The 14,840-nt window shown below is 51.6% G+C and overlaps 6 protein-coding genes across 6 annotated transcripts; 4 read left to right on the top strand and 2 right to left on the bottom strand.

The window, feature by feature from the left end:
- Positions 1 to 1,044: 1,044 nt before the first annotated feature.
- Positions 1,045 to 3,675, top strand: CCOS01_00015 (uncharacterized protein; the record flags this gene model as incomplete). Its single annotated transcript, XM_060448212.1, has 1 exon — positions 1,045 to 3,675. One exon carries the CDS (start codon positions 1,045 to 1,047, stop codon positions 3,673 to 3,675), a length of 2,631 nt encoding a protein of 876 aa, XP_060319650.1.
- A 591-nt stretch (positions 3,676 to 4,266) lies between these two features.
- CCOS01_00016 (uncharacterized protein) lies at positions 4,267 to 4,614 on the bottom strand (the record flags this gene model as incomplete). Its single annotated transcript, XM_060448213.1, has 2 exons — positions 4,267 to 4,475; positions 4,539 to 4,614. 2 exons carry the CDS (start codon positions 4,612 to 4,614, stop codon positions 4,267 to 4,269), a joined length of 285 nt encoding a protein of 94 aa, XP_060319651.1.
- Positions 4,615 to 6,067: 1,453 nt separating this feature from the next.
- Positions 6,068 to 7,194, top strand: CCOS01_00017 (uncharacterized protein; the record flags this gene model as incomplete). Its single annotated transcript, XM_060448214.1, has 5 exons — positions 6,068 to 6,299; positions 6,362 to 6,456; positions 6,724 to 6,808; positions 6,871 to 7,077; positions 7,127 to 7,194. 5 exons carry the CDS (start codon positions 6,068 to 6,070, stop codon positions 7,192 to 7,194), a joined length of 687 nt encoding a protein of 228 aa, XP_060319652.1.
- Positions 7,195 to 7,759: 565 nt separating this feature from the next.
- Positions 7,760 to 8,000, top strand: CCOS01_00018 (H/ACA ribonucleoprotein complex subunit 3; the record flags this gene model as incomplete). The annotated part of the gene is made up of 2 exons (XM_060448215.1): positions 7,760 to 7,934; positions 7,990 to 8,000. 2 exons carry the CDS (start codon positions 7,760 to 7,762, stop codon positions 7,998 to 8,000), a joined length of 186 nt encoding a protein of 61 aa, XP_060319653.1.
- Positions 8,001 to 8,445: 445 nt separating this feature from the next.
- On the bottom strand, positions 8,446 to 9,813 carry CCOS01_00019 (uncharacterized protein; the record flags this gene model as incomplete). The annotated part of the gene is made up of 1 exon (XM_060448216.1): positions 8,446 to 9,813. One exon carries the CDS (start codon positions 9,811 to 9,813, stop codon positions 8,446 to 8,448), a length of 1,368 nt encoding a protein of 455 aa, XP_060319654.1.
- Positions 9,814 to 11,929: 2,116 nt separating this feature from the next.
- CCOS01_00020 (uncharacterized protein) lies at positions 11,930 to 14,408 on the top strand (the record flags this gene model as incomplete). Its single annotated transcript, XM_060448217.1, has 3 exons — positions 11,930 to 12,645; positions 12,705 to 13,929; positions 13,986 to 14,408. 3 exons carry the CDS (start codon positions 11,930 to 11,932, stop codon positions 14,406 to 14,408), a joined length of 2,364 nt encoding a protein of 787 aa, XP_060319655.1.
- Positions 14,409 to 14,840: the final 432 nt, after the last annotated feature.

Raw genomic sequence — 14,840 nt, forward strand, 5'->3', positions numbered from 1 at the left:
TCCGTGCCATCATATGTTTTGCCAGCCGACGGGATCAGAAGTTCGCCGCGGAATGTCGGCCACGATCTTTGCTCTCGTGAGAACGTTTTGCGATTGCCCCTCTTGGCTGGCAGCCTGGCTGCGGTCTATCCGCGTATCGAATCCACCGATAGATCAGCTACGACTGCACACAATCAAAAGTACCAACTACGAGTCTGGAAAACATGGTCGCGTCATGCGTCAGCTGTGTGCATGGCCCCCGCACGTCACATTGCGGAGAAGCTGGGGAAAGGGAGCATGGTGACGGGGTTCTTGGAACTACCGACAAATCATTGCGGGGTCGCGAGTCTCTTGGGTTGCATGCTAATTGTTTGGACATCGGTTCATCCCATGAGGTTCAGAACTCAACCGTTATGCTTATTTGTTCCAAAGCAAGCAATTCTGCGATGGCAGTTGGTTCAGTCTTGACTCACTAATCTTTGCTTACACTTGTGAGCCTCCAAATTGCTAATAAGACGCCAGCACTCGCGTGCCATTGTTATTTGAAGGTTTGGGCAGTTAGATGGGACAAGTACCCTGGTGAGTTCCTTGCCGTGGGCCGGATTATCCGGCTTTTGGTGTAAGGCCAAGAGCCCCCATTAAGATCAACACCCGATCCTAGATGCCGTCAGAAGGTGTCAAGGATCCTACCTCACAGTCTGGGGACCCCGCAAACTGATGGCAAGATCCACAGACTTCGGGTTGATTAAGACGAGCAGAGGGGTTAGGAATGCCTAGCTAAGGCTAGCACTCAAGCATAACTTCGACAACGGGATAGCGACGGCCGAGTAACTGCAATAATGTTTGAGTTATGGCAAGTTCAAGGGTATGGATACACGGGTGAATGCTCCCCGACAAGCCTCGGTGGACTTGGTATAAAATGATATTATTTAATGTCCTCCTAGGGCCACAATATATAGTATATATAGCCTAAATTGCGGCATCATTTAGCGGTTGTCGATACAAGCCTTTCTAAGCCTTTATTCGCTAAGTTGGGTGGAGTTATTCAAGTACTCTCTCTTCATCATGGCTGTTTTGATATCTCAGCTTTCTTTCGAGCACCATCGACAAGCTCTTGGCATTGCCGAATCAGAGCCTCGCATCTCATGGCGATTCTCTGGCAATGCCGTTGACTGGGAGCAGAGCGCCTACGATCTGGAAATTCTCAAGGGGTCAGATCCCCCAACCATCCACAACTTTAACTCGACTGAGTCTCTCCTTGTTCCATGGCCAGCGGCAGCTCTAGAATCGGCCGAGCAAGCTAGAGTACGAGCTCGGGCCCACGGTAGACCTGGCCAACTGTCTACACCCTGGTCAGATTGGGTCACGGTCGAGACCGGGCTCCTCAACTCTTCAGATTGGGCCGGGGCTGTCCCCGTCGCTGCCGAAAGGGAGACTGAAGTTGAAGCTCCTAAACGTCCGGTCTATTTCAGAAAACCATTTCTTGTCAACGCCAATGTCACTCGTGCACGGCTCTACATTACCGCATTGGGGCTTTACGAAGCAGAGATCAATGGCCGTCGGGTTGGTGATTATGTTCTTGCCCCCGGATGGCAATCATATAACTACCGGCATGTGTACGATACCTACGACGTCACGGAACTTATTTCCAATGGAGACAATGCAATTGGTGTTGCAGTCGGTGAGGGATGGTTCTCTGGTAGACTCAGCTACGGTGGCGGTGTCAGAAACAATTATGGAGACACCATCGGCCTTCTCAGTCTCCTAGTCGTCACTCTTGAAGATGGCACCAAGATTATGGTGCCGAGCGACGCGACCTGGAAAGCTAACACTGGTCCACTTATCACTTCCGAGATTTATAACGGCGAACATTACGATTCCACACTAGAGGCAGAGCTGGAGGGGTGGTCATCTGCAGGATTTGCCGCCGACGACTGGCTGGCGGTGCGAGAGTTACCCGCACTCAAAGGCGCTTTAGTCCCTCCCGATGGACCTCCTGTCAGACGACTTGAAGAAAGAAAGCCCGAGTCCATCTTCGCATCTCCGTCTGGCAAGACGCTTATCGACTTCGGGCAAAATCTTGTGGGCTGGCTGAGACTTACGGTCTCTGGGCCTACCGGTACGAACATCACTCTCCACCATGCCGAAGTTCTCGAGGATGGGGAGCTCGCTCTTAGACCACTTAGGATTGCCACGGCGGCTGACTCTCTTATCCTGCACGGTAACGGCACACAAACATGGGAACCACGTTTTACCTTCCATGGTTTCCGTTATGCTCAAGTCGATGGTTGGCCACAGGAAACTCCTCTTACCGCTGACTCCGTCACTGCTGTTGTTGTCCACAGCGACATGGAGCAAACCGGCTGGTTCGAATGTTCCAATCAGCTTCTCAACAAGTTCCATCACAACGTGCGGTGGTCCATGAAGGGGAACTTCTTATCGATCCCCACCGATTGCCCGCAACGTGATGAGCGACTTGGATGGACTGGTGATGCTCACGCCTTTGCTCCAACGGCCAACTACTTGTACAACGCTGCTGGTTTTTGGAGAGGCTGGCACAAAGACATCTGGTCAGAAATGCAGCGAAACAACTCAATGGTGGTTCCATTCACCATTCCAACGATCCCCCCTGGAGGTCCCGCTACTCCTGCCGCAGTCTGGGGAGATGTAGCTGTCGCGAACCCCTTCAACATTTACCAAGCATTTGGTGATGTTGGTCTTCTCGAAGAGCAATACCTTCAGTCTCAAGCCTGGATTGATACGGGCATCAGCCGTAACGACGTTGGGCTTTGGAACCGCAGCTCTTTCCAATTTGCCGATTGGCTTGACCCCAAGGCCCCCTCAGATGCCCCGGGGAACGCCACCACTGCGAAGCACCTGGTCGCCGATGCGTATTTGATCCATATGACTGATTTCCTCGCCAACATGTCTGCAGCTTTGGGACGTGACGAAGCGGCCGACCAATACCGAACTCAACGGAAGGATCTTATCTCAGCGTTTCACGACGCCTGGATCCAGGATGGTGTCCTCGCAAACCAGACTCAGACTGCGTACGCCATGGCTCTCAACTTCGGTTTGTTCACTGATGAAGAACAGCAATCAGCTGCTGCCGAGAAGCTGCGACAGATCGTTGCAGACAATGACTACCTTGTTGGTACAGGCTTTGCGGGCACTCCGCCTCTCGGGTTTGCTCTCAGAGACATTGGCGCCACTGAAGACTTCTATCGCATGCTTCTTCAGACTCGAGTGCCTTCTTGGCTATATCAGGTGGTTCAAAATGGGACAACCACTTGGGAGAGATGGGACAGTCTTCTCGCAAATGGTAGCGTCAATCCTGGCGAGATGACCAGCTTCAACCACTACGCGTTTGGCTCCGTTGCCAACTGGATGCATCAAGTCATTGGTGGTATTGCTCCTGCGGAACCAGGCTGGAAGCGAATCACTGTTGCCCCGATTCCTGGCGGCAACATTACCAGTGCTGATTCGAAATACATTTCACCTTATGGAGAAGTTAAGGTCCAATGGTGGTTCGAAAATAATGAGGAAGAAAATGCCGTGCATCGTAATGGATTCCACATGGTCGTCGAAATCCCTCCTAACACAAAGGCTGACATCACGATGCCCAATGGGGGGAAGTCAACTGAAGTGGGTTCTGGATACTATGAGTTCCATGATCCAAGTTATGTTTTAGTTTGATTCTGTCCATCCAAATCCTGTTCTTGTCTACCCGTCAACGAGTTCTGCGGTTCGCCCATTCAATTCTGTTTTGTCTCAGCGGGTGAATGATACAATTTTAGGCAACTGAAGTCTGTACCAGCTTGGTGAACCAATGTCCCATGTGCCTCTGACTACCGCCAGTATTTTGGTCTCACCTTGAACTGACGTACGAGTTTGACACTGGTGTAAAGTAGTGAATTGCCCGGAAACCCCTCCTCAGCAACCTGTGGCCTAAGCCCGTTGAGAAGGGGTTTTCATGAGTATTCGGGCTAGGATTTGGAATAATTCAATAGCATGATCGAGCAGTGGTCTTAGACCTTAGTACTTAAGACTTGATTGGACCTGAATCGAGACTTCAATGTGCAATCGTGGTTGTATTCAGTCAACACTTCTCGTTCTAGAGGGAAACACTAACGTAAATATCGCGCTGCGCCCCCAACAACTCAGTATTTGCGATTGATCCCGAGTGATCTTGAGCCTCATTATCCCTGGTTTGTGTTCTCTTGCTCAGACTTACATCGGAGTTGAGAGACCCGGAAGCCAACAGAACCCATCTTGACGTGAGTCTGTCTACATGGGAAGATAGGACTCATCGGCGCTGGTTTCAGCGCGCTTCATGGGGTCATAAGACTCGTCGGCACTGGTTTCAGCGCGCTTCATAGGGTCGTAAGATTCATCTGCGTTCGTCTCTGCCCGCCTCATTGGAAGGTATGATTCGTCGGCGCTGGTCTCGGCCCGTATCCTCATGGGGAGGTAGGATTCATCTGCACTGGTTTGAGCTGTTTACACTTAGCTTATGAAACCAATCTCCAGCCAAAAACTCCAGTCTATCACCGACGTACCCTGACCTGAATGAGGAATAGCAGGCAATGCAGCAATGCAAGCCGCCAGTGCCGTTAACAAGACGATCACCTTCATGTTGTAATATACGTAGACTTCGGCGAGTCAAGAGAATGCTTTAGAATTGTAGTGTGAATCAAAAAAATAATTGGTCTGAAAGAACAGGAAAGGTCGAGGTCTTCTAGTTGGAAAATGGCGAACAGCGTTGGAGCTGTCTCTTATGATCGACTCCCCGTGAGACAAATCGGTCACGCTTGAAAATAGTGGAAAGCTTTCGGTTCGTATACAATGCCATCAGGAGCTGGAACCTTGCAAGCTGACCTGCGAGATAAAAGAGGCAGGTGCATTTAGATGACTCTCGCAACTGACGAATCGTGGTTTCACCAGTCAGAATTAACAAACTGTGGCTTCACTTGCACAACTTCCAAGACTCAATTTTACAGGGTAGTCAATGGTGGCAAAAAAGTAAGCTAAATGTTGAAGGATCTGTCCAGTCTTCATTGGCATTTGAAGTAGCCGTTTAGAGTCATGCTTACGAGCACCTCCATCGCTGACCTTCCGAATTGAAATTAGTTTCCCGCCCCACAGCCATAGGATCTAGTTGCATAGAGCTTGAACGGAGACCCAGAGACTTCGTGGTCTTTCAGCCGGCGTTCGAATTCTCAGCCATACTCTCGACATCGAACTTGCTGCCTTCTCTTGTCCGTACAGGTTAAACTTATCCAGGTCGAGATTCTAATCCCGAAGGGTGGAGCAATGAGCCTTCATTCAAAAGTTTGTTTCCCAGATTCGGGTACAAACGCAATGCGAATTGTTTCGTGGTATAAAGGTTTGTTTACTATGTGGAAAGTGGTTTAGTTTTGTCATACCCACTGAGCGCCAGAAACTTGCTTTCCTCGCTGACTTCCCATTGATCTTCATCGAAGGCAAACTCCATATGCAATGCGACGACAGGGGCACACGTAACAGGGTGGTGTATTGGTATCAGATTGGTTCGTCCGGACTCGAAAAGCGAGCCACTGTCAGACATTGGACTTGGTCAGCGGGGGTTCTTCCGGCTGGGTATAGTGTTGACGCTCGAAGGATTTGGATGCACCGACACATTCGTCCTCCGGCCATTCAAGTCGTCTGTTTCACCTCTGACGGAGGTAAGCTCAATACGCCATCGCAGATAAGATGACCTTCACTGTACAGACCTTCCAGATCTGGCGGAAAGGATTATCATCGGCACATGTCCCGCTTGGGTCGTTAGGCGGGACATGCCCACATCTGTGACTGTGGCGGAGTTTACAGAGCTTTGTGATCCCTCACGAATCCTTCCAGCTTTGATCTGAAGACGCTATCTCGTAGCAATTTGCAACACCCACTCGGCGTCTTCCCTTCATCTAGTTTCGTCTACCATTTGGTCGTTCGGACGGCTCAATTGTCCTAGTCTCCTTCACCTGCAAATCTCATTCTCTGCTGTTGTCGGGCCTTTGACAGACTTCCTATCTGCCTCACCTCCAGACGCTATCGAGAATTCAGCTCAAAGATGGGCCGAAATCACAAAGAGTACGCGCCTGTGTACTCTGATGAGAGTCTAGCATCGAGTCGTGAAGCTGTCGAGGCCGCAGTTGCAGCAGCAAACATACGGCACACATCAAAGCTTCATAGATTCGGGGTGTGGACTCTCCATGCCGTCTTGATCACCATCTACACCGCAATCTTTGCTGTTTCATTATTGCCCAACAGACCATTTTCGGGAGTGTTTAGTTTGATAGATGGTAGGTTTCACATTGTTGAAATGTCTGCTTTATCCCAGGCCCAGAAACTCACTATGGTACAGCACCGCCAAAGGCTGTCGGCGAGAAGACTCATCTCGAAGTCTTCCCTATTCAAGGTCCGCCACATGGCAAATACACGGGTGAACCAAGACCAGAGGTAGATCAAGCATGGAGGGACTTGTTACAGTGTAGGCCACTACTGAATCTACATGGAAGTACATGTACTAATCTGAGTCGCCTACCTCAGATAACAATATCCGAGTTTCCGAAGATTGGGTACATCGTTGGGGACGGGAGCATGAAGCGGTCAAGCTACCCGATGGCGGGTATCTTGGCATGCTCAGTGTCTTCCACGAATTGCACTGCATTGCAAGTTATCTTCTGCCCACGCCGATTATCTGAGTAGAGTTAACCAGATGTACAGAAGCGTCTCTACCAAACGCTGTCGCCCGACTACTACTTTCCCAACGCAACCAAGCAAGAAATCGCTACAAATCGAGAGCATAACCGTGAGTTTGTCAACGAGACCGCATAGTCGTCGAACCTGGGATAGTACTAATCAACACCACAGAGCACTGTCTTGAGGTCCTCCGCATGGGTGCAGCCTGTCGTGGTGACATTTCCATCATCACCCACATGTGGACTGACATCGACGCGAAGCCCATCGTGAACCAAACGGCGCCTCACCAATGTATTGACTTTGACAAGGTCATGGACTATTCTCGGGACAATACAGTAGATGTATATAAGGACAACTATATCGTCCACCCGAAGTTTGGTGCGTTTGTCACTCCGCAATGATTAGAATGTGCGCTCACCATTAGTAGGACCTTCCTTTCCCAAGGGCAATAGCATTAAGCCCTTTAAGGAGCAGGGAATGGGGCACCATCATTAAGGGCAGGGAGGTTAGGCAGTCCCTACACTTGATCAAACGTCGGATGGGCCATGTTCATGGTGCCGCAACTTCCGATTATAGGTCATGCCATTCAATGCTGCAATAGTGGCCTCTAGCCATCAGATTTGATATGTTCATTACCTTGAACATGGCATCGTTTTTCGATTTGCACGATAGATAGCGCCGAGAGAACTCCACGTGTGCGTTGATTGAGACTTCAGCAAGGCAATGTGGCGATTTCCTAACAATCTATAAGCATTCATGTTGGGTTGTGACGTTGGGACTCGGACAATAGGCAAGGTACCTTGGGCACTTAGCTCATTACTGTGCGGAATCACCTTTGAGGATCGGGCAGGTAAGGTACCTTTTAGGCTGCCCCACTCCACACCGAGAAGATACCCAGATTAGCCTTATCTATTGGTTGTTGACCGTTGGTCACGTGACCCCGAAATGTCTGCATCGCAAAGCCAGAAAAAAAAAGTTTCTCCAGCCCAGGCGTTGCACATTGATCACCACCCACCGACAATTCTACGCTCAACCCGACCACATCCACCCGATTTCCACGATGCATTTGATGTACACTCTCGATGAGGCGGGCAGCCGTGTCTACACCCTCAAGAAGGTTGTCGACGGCAAGGTCACCAAGTCTGCTCACCCTGCCCGCTTCTCTCCCGATGACAAGTGGTCGCGCCAGCGCGTTACGCTCAAGCGTCGCTTCAACCTTCTGCTTACGCAGCAAAGTAAGTTTTGCGCCTCTTACTCGACCGGCAACCAATCTAATCATGGTTTTTCCAGAGGCCGAGTAAATATGTAAATCGCACAAGAAGCAATCGAAAAACCATACATCCGTCCACTCGATCCCAGCTCGTTCACGACACCATGCGCCGCTGAGAACGACTCATCCACAACAAATAGAACATGAGACATGGTCTGGCGCGGAGGGAGGGTCAACGAAGCCCTTGACAGCTGTTCAAGGCTCGTGAATACAAGCCCAGGTATACAAAAATCGGCGTTGGGGAAAGGCTTGCATTCAGGGGATCATCGGAGTCTTTTTACTAGGTCCGTGTTACGATAGATTGCTCTGCAATTCCTACAATCAGAGCGACACATCCAAAATCCAACCTCGTTTTTTTCTTGTTCCCATTCCGTTCGACTTTTTGCGTTTCGCGGCCCTCTTCCTGCCTTTTAAGGGGTCTATCATGGTATCATGCAGAACATATAAACATCAGCTTCCAACCCACCTACTGCCTCTCATCTCCTCCTACGACCGTTAATGTTTCTTCCTGGACCCAGTCGCACCTTGCCGTTGGCACCGGTTTGGCGGTCACCTGTGAGAATGCTCGGAAGGTAATCCTCGTCCATGAGATCTCTCCGCCGAGCACGGCGATTGTCACCCACAGCCCTCTCGTACTCCTTTTGGTCTTCCGCGAAAATGAGGTTGGTACCCCAGTTGTTCTTGCCGCCGACGTTCTTGGAGAGCTTGCCGCTGGCTGTGCCAGCTGAAGGCTTGGGAATACTGAAAACGTTGCCTCTGTTGTTCCACTGGAAGTTGCGCTTCAAGTGAATCTTGAAGGTGCCGTCCTCATCGGTCGTGCAAGACGTGCGAATCAGAGTGGCCTGTCCACAGCTAGGGCAAAACTGGCGATCCATCTTCTTGCAGACCTGGAAGCACCCGTGGCACCGCAGGACCCACGTCTTGAGTTGGGTGATGCGCGACATGGACGGCGAGAGCAAATTGAGCCCAATTCTCAGAGCGACGTTCTGCATGGCGTAATCGGAGGTAAGGATTCCGACCTTGATGTCAATTGCAGGCGCAGTCGGCTGCAGCAACTTGCTGTCCTTCTCCTTATGCTTCTTCACATTGGACGGTGTAATCCAACCGTCTTCAGAATCTGATTCCTCTCCTTGGGCCTCATTGGCGCCAGCGACGCTTGTGACAGCTGGATCGGATGTTGTCTTGTCGTTCACCTCGAGGTTGTTCATGTCTTGTGTAATCTGTGCCGTCTCAACGTCCGATGACGAGGCTTCCACTGTCGCATTCTGCTGAGTTTCGGTTTGTGTCTCCTCGGCGCTCTGTTCGATTGAAGTGTCCTCCTGGACTTGAGTGGGCTCCGCCACTTCATCAGTTTCGGTCGCGGGCTTTCCCTGCGACTCACTTTCAGCCTCGGCTTCTGGTACCGGCGTCTCGGCGCCGGATGCCTTGTCGTTAGAAGACCGCGCACCCGGCTGTTTCCTCAGATTCTGGTCGCCTCCGGTCTTCTCAAGCTCAAGCTCGTAGGTCAAGGCAAGCAAGTGCAAATCAGGTCTGCTGAGAACCTCGAGATCACCAGACCGGCGTGCAAAATCGGACACGAATTTGATGCTGTCGGGGCGGGGGTTGCGAAGTTTGACGAAAGGCATGAGGGTAGTCTGAACTCGAGTGCGGGTGCTGACATCGCGAATTTCGTCGACAATGGAGGGTAGCATGTAGAGCTCATCGGCCTGTGCGATTAGAGTGCTGACAGGAGGGTCGTTCTTGATCAATGGGCCGGTATCCAGAACAATAGCGTGTATGGGTTTGCGCTCCTCGGCCGCAGTTGGGCTTGCGACCGCCGGGGCGGCCACGGCATCGGTGGACATGATGGCTTGTCGACTTTTCGTTTGTGGTGGGAATGTTATGCGCCGAAAAGCGGCGAAAAATGCTCTTTCGGTGCAGACAAATCGAGAGTGTCGAGGCAGCAGGCAGTGAGTGCGGCGAATGATTTTGAACGGAATGGGAAATTTCTCTATTATCGCGGGGTTGTGGTGGGGTGTAGTTTTTTCTTCGATAAGACAGGCGCCCAGGCCACCCCTCCCTTTTGGCTCGGTCAAGCCCCGCACCGCCACCCGGCCACACCTTGACCGCCTCATCTCACCGAGTATCCCTGACCGCATTGTCGGTGTAGCGCATCCAAATTCGGACAGAATGTGAAGCATTTGTCCGGTCGTTCAACCAACTCACACACTGTGTCTTATGTCATTGTCATAATTGATCAGGCTCTTGTTACTTACTTTTGCAGGAGGCTGTGATAAAATAGGCGCCACGGATTAGTGTAGACTGCCTTCACTACCTAGACTAGACTGTTTTGTCGAGAATCAACAGAAAGACTTACATTCTCTATGCGAAGCACATAGTACAGAGTTACTAGACAATCGAGGCAGAAGTTGACCGCCGCTAGATCCTAGAGGGCGCTCCATGTCTACGACACATTCGAAGGATAAAAGAAGCCAGATTCCATGTGACAAAGAGAAGCTGCGGTGAAGCGCTCATACTCCTAGAGTACAAGAGGGGCTTGACTCGGCTCTCGGCAATACTAAGCTTCTCTCTCCATGAGGCAACCCACGACAAAAATTAAATGACCTTGGTCAAATGTTCTTATGAGTCTGGTATGCCTTCAAAAAGAGCGTCCAGTATTGGCACCAATGCGATTGCGTGCGAAATGCAGAAACAACGTATTTTGGAGGTTACTCATTCGCGGCTTTCGGTGCCGGCCATCGGTATCTATCTCAAAGCCGACAGCCGGGGACTGTCTCTTACACGCTGTTTAGCCTCTATGAAGTGCACATATTCAGATTGTGTCGCGTGACTGTAAAGGCTCTAAATAAGCCTCTACAGCTGTGGCTAGTTTCAAGAACTGCTTCTTGACGCTCGAGCACAATTGAGCGTTCAGTCCCGTTCGCAAAAGTCTTAGAGATCCAAGTTCATCTAGGCCAACTGGGTGCCGACAGCCGCCCCTTGTGCCGGAGTGGTATTGTGTGGATGGTTCTCCAAATGACGGTGGTCTCTTCACCGTTATGTTGGCATAACCCATGGACAGGGGACAGTTTTGCAGGAGACTCACTTTTGCCTGCTAAAGTCAAGATATTCCGAGCTCAGCCTATCGTTGAATTTGTTGTGTCAGCTTGAGTGGAATCGCTGCATGGCTTTTACGTCTCACAGACTCTCAAGGTCTCTTAGGGTATTTGTGGCGTTGGGTGTTCTAGAAACTAAGTTCCTCGCCCTAACATCCCACCGGAGAGATTTTCGGGGAGCTACGTTGGCAAGTTGGCAGTACCTTAGAAGGGTAGCACACCCCACTGATTAATGCCCAGCAATGATGGATCGGGTTGCTCAGCTCCGATACCAAGGAACTAATGTCACCTCCCAAGGCTCCCAAGGTCAGAGACACCCCCGAAAGGGTCCGGTTACGGCTATGACTTGTGCCAGGAACGTACATGGAATGGAGTGTAGGTATTGTCGCCTGAGAGGGACCGTTGCCGGGGATTGAGGATTGAGCAGCGAGAACAAGTGTGGTGCCGAGAGACACATGCACAGTTCACAGTTCGGTCACGGAGCGCCTCCCAGAGCCAATCTCCTCCGTCTCCTTCTCTCTTCCCACGCATTCCCCGTCCTCCGTATCCCCCAACTGACTGCCAGTCCTCACACTCTGCCCTACCTTACGTCAAGTGAGCTGGGACAGTCACGCACAGTGTGGTTGTTCCCCGGATTTCTCCTGCATAATTACCTAGGCATAGCTCGGAACGAATACAGTAGCTAAGTAGACACGCTGCCGGCTGCGCGCACGCATTCAAAGAGAGAGACCCACGCCGATTGTTCTCCGGAATGGGCAACCCATGAGCCCTAGACTGAGCCTCATCTGTCTCTCCATGTCTATTGTACGCGCCGCCGAGTTCCGGTGAGCAACGAGGGCGCGCGCCTATCGAGGTAATTGGGAGAATGGCAGACCTGTACGGTAGCAACACCATCGGCAACAGCAGCGTCAACAATAACAACAACGACAACCTTGGACATCACCTCCGACCCGACAGACCACCGACAGCCGCTGCCACCACCACCGCCGCCGCCTCAACGACGGCAAACATAACCGCAGACCTGGCCGCCGCCGCAGCTACCACCGTGACAGCATCAGCCGCAGCCTCGTCCGTGTCTCCGAAACCGACAAAGCGGTCCTCGGCGACGACATGTGTCACCTGCCGGGCCCGTAAGGTCCGCTGCGACGGCCGACGCGACATTTGCAGCAACTGCGAACGCCTCGGTTTCTCTTGTACTTACGAAGACCCATCTTCTGATGCTAATGGTGTTGCTGCCGCTCCCACCTTTCCCTTACCAAGACGCCGTGTCCGACAAGCATGCCAGAGCTGTCACTCACGTAAAGCTCGGTGTAGTGGTCACACACCGGCTTGTGACCGATGTCGTACCCAAGGCATCGAGTGCGTCTACAGAGCTTCCAAGCGCACCCGGTTGAGCATCAATCCCCCGGGTCTCGTCGACCAAATAGTCAGATCACCGACTTCGTCGAACTCGGCACTCGCTACCAATCGTGACGCTCGAAACCGTCGGTCATTGTCCAGGGATGATGTGGCACACGATTCCGATGCCGCCATGGCCGATGCTATGGCGTCCAACACCCCCAGCACCTTTAATCATGATCTGTAGGCTCACTCTTACTGTCCTTACTCACCCTCGTGCCTCATCCACTGACTGAATTCAGCTCGGCACCTGATCCTCAGTTCGAGTCTCTGATAAGTCGAGCTCTGGACAATTTCTTTCGCCATGTTCATCACATTCCCATGTTGTCCTTCCTTCACCGGGCCTCTCTCATGCAGCGGCATAATGTTGGCGGTCTAGACCGACCGCTGCTGTTGGCCCTCATTGGCATCACGAGCATGCTCACTGACCTTGGGCCGGGAACGCGAGAGTATGGCGAGAAATGTATTGATGAGTCTGAGGGACTCATTTTGAAGGGCCTCGAGAATGCGTCAACGATCAAAGTGCAAACACTTGCTCTCATAATCAAGTATCGGATCTTGACACGACGCTTCTCGAGCGCTTTCATGCTTGCTGCTACCGCGGCCAGATTCGCTACGGCTCTTCGACTCAACTACGACAACCCAGATTTGTGCTTCCTCGCCCAGGAATCAAGACGCCGTCTAATGTGGGCATTATTCATGATTGACCAAGGCATGGCTGGAGGATACCGCGATCTGACCCTGTGGACGCCCGAGACGATTCACATTTCGCTTCCTTGCAACGAGAGAGACTTCGAGTTCGATCTTGCGCCGCCATCGTTACGACCGCTGGTCCCTAGTCCCGATGAGTCCGAGAATGACGATATTGGCAGCTTAGCATTACACGTCCGCATTCTCTGGCTCCGCGGCAGAATCCTCAAGTTCGCCAAGCGAGCCTCAAATTGTTCCAACGACGACCTTGGCCGCCTTCAGGAGCAACTCCAGTCGTTTGCAAAGGAGCTCTCGGACTTTGCTGAGCGCTTGCCTGTGTCGTTCCGCTGGTCTGACAACAGCCTGCGGTTGAGAGCATATTCTCCACGCCTTTGCGTCTTCATCATGATTCATGTCTGGTTGCGGCAGTGCAACTGTGATCTCTTCAGGATAGGACTTGTTGGGCTTCGCGATTCTTTGACTAGATCAGCTGCTGAACGGCTGGGGCCCGAATTCATCGCTGGTTGTCAGCGCCAGTGCTACGAGCATGCGATGGAAATGTCAAATATGTTCACCTCCATCAGAGCGCTGGACCACTACCCCGTTGCGGACCTCGATATGCCGGTGTGCGCGTATCAGTGTATCCGTATGCTTTACTACATCTACCATTTGAACGCGGAAGAGTACGGTCTCACGCCAGAGATCCTTCGTAAAAAGGCTTCGGTTTGTCTCGAGGTGACCAAGGGCTGTTGCTCTGGAACAGCTGCAGTCTCGATCGTTAGTAACACTGGCGCTTTTGTCTCACCAAGGAGTTTACTGATCAGTGATAACAGCAAGCCGATCTTCAACGACTTATGGACCACGGTCTCTCGATACAGGCTACCCCTAGTCGGCTGCTTAGTGAAGAGCCCCAGGACGAGAGAAATGGCAACGGTGCCAAGCGCATCCGCCTTGCTCGCGCGAAGCAGGTGCAGTTGGCGGACGATCCAGATAGAGGCGCGCCGGCGGCCGACGAGCTCACCAATCGACCATTTGGCATTGGTGCTTGGGAAGATATACAGGTTCCCGAATCCAACAAGCCAGACGAGCAGGCGCCTGTGCCATCACAACCCACTGCGCTCGGCTCACTGGAGGTCAATAATGCATTCGAGGGAGCACTTGACAGTCTTGATTTCAACATGGAACCCATGGGGTTGGATTCCTTGGCATGGTTCTCAAATGAGTGGGCACAAGGCGATTTCCAAGGCGAGTTCTAGTGCCGGAGAGGTACACGGGGATGTACACCGGAATCCATGGGCCCTGGAGCAAACTCTAAAGAGATATTTGATGCATACGATTGGTCATTGTATAAACACTTCAAGCTTTATCAACTATATTGGCCAAACCTCCTTTGACCTGAACCCTGAAATCAGACGTTGACCCATCTTATCCCGCCGGCATGTGGGCCATTTCCTCACCGTCCGAGGAGGTCGGGTTATTAACTTATCAACAAGCTTGAAGCTTTCCGGGTGTACGGCAACACTCTTGGTATCTCCGCGAGCCAGACTTGTCCAGTGGCGGCTAACGGTCCAAGTATTTGCAACGTTGCCACAGCTTGGTTCAAAGTGAGAATAGTCGGTATGGTCCAGCATGCATTTGAGATAGTACATTGCAGGAACCATTTACAGTCCTAGAAACTTAGGTAGTAG

This window comes from Colletotrichum costaricense (genome assembly GCF_030867565.1).
Source record: "Colletotrichum costaricense strain IMI 309622 chromosome Unknown Scaffold_1.1, whole genome shotgun sequence".
Classification (NCBI taxonomy): Eukaryota; Fungi; Ascomycota; class Sordariomycetes; order Glomerellales; family Glomerellaceae; genus Colletotrichum; species Colletotrichum costaricense.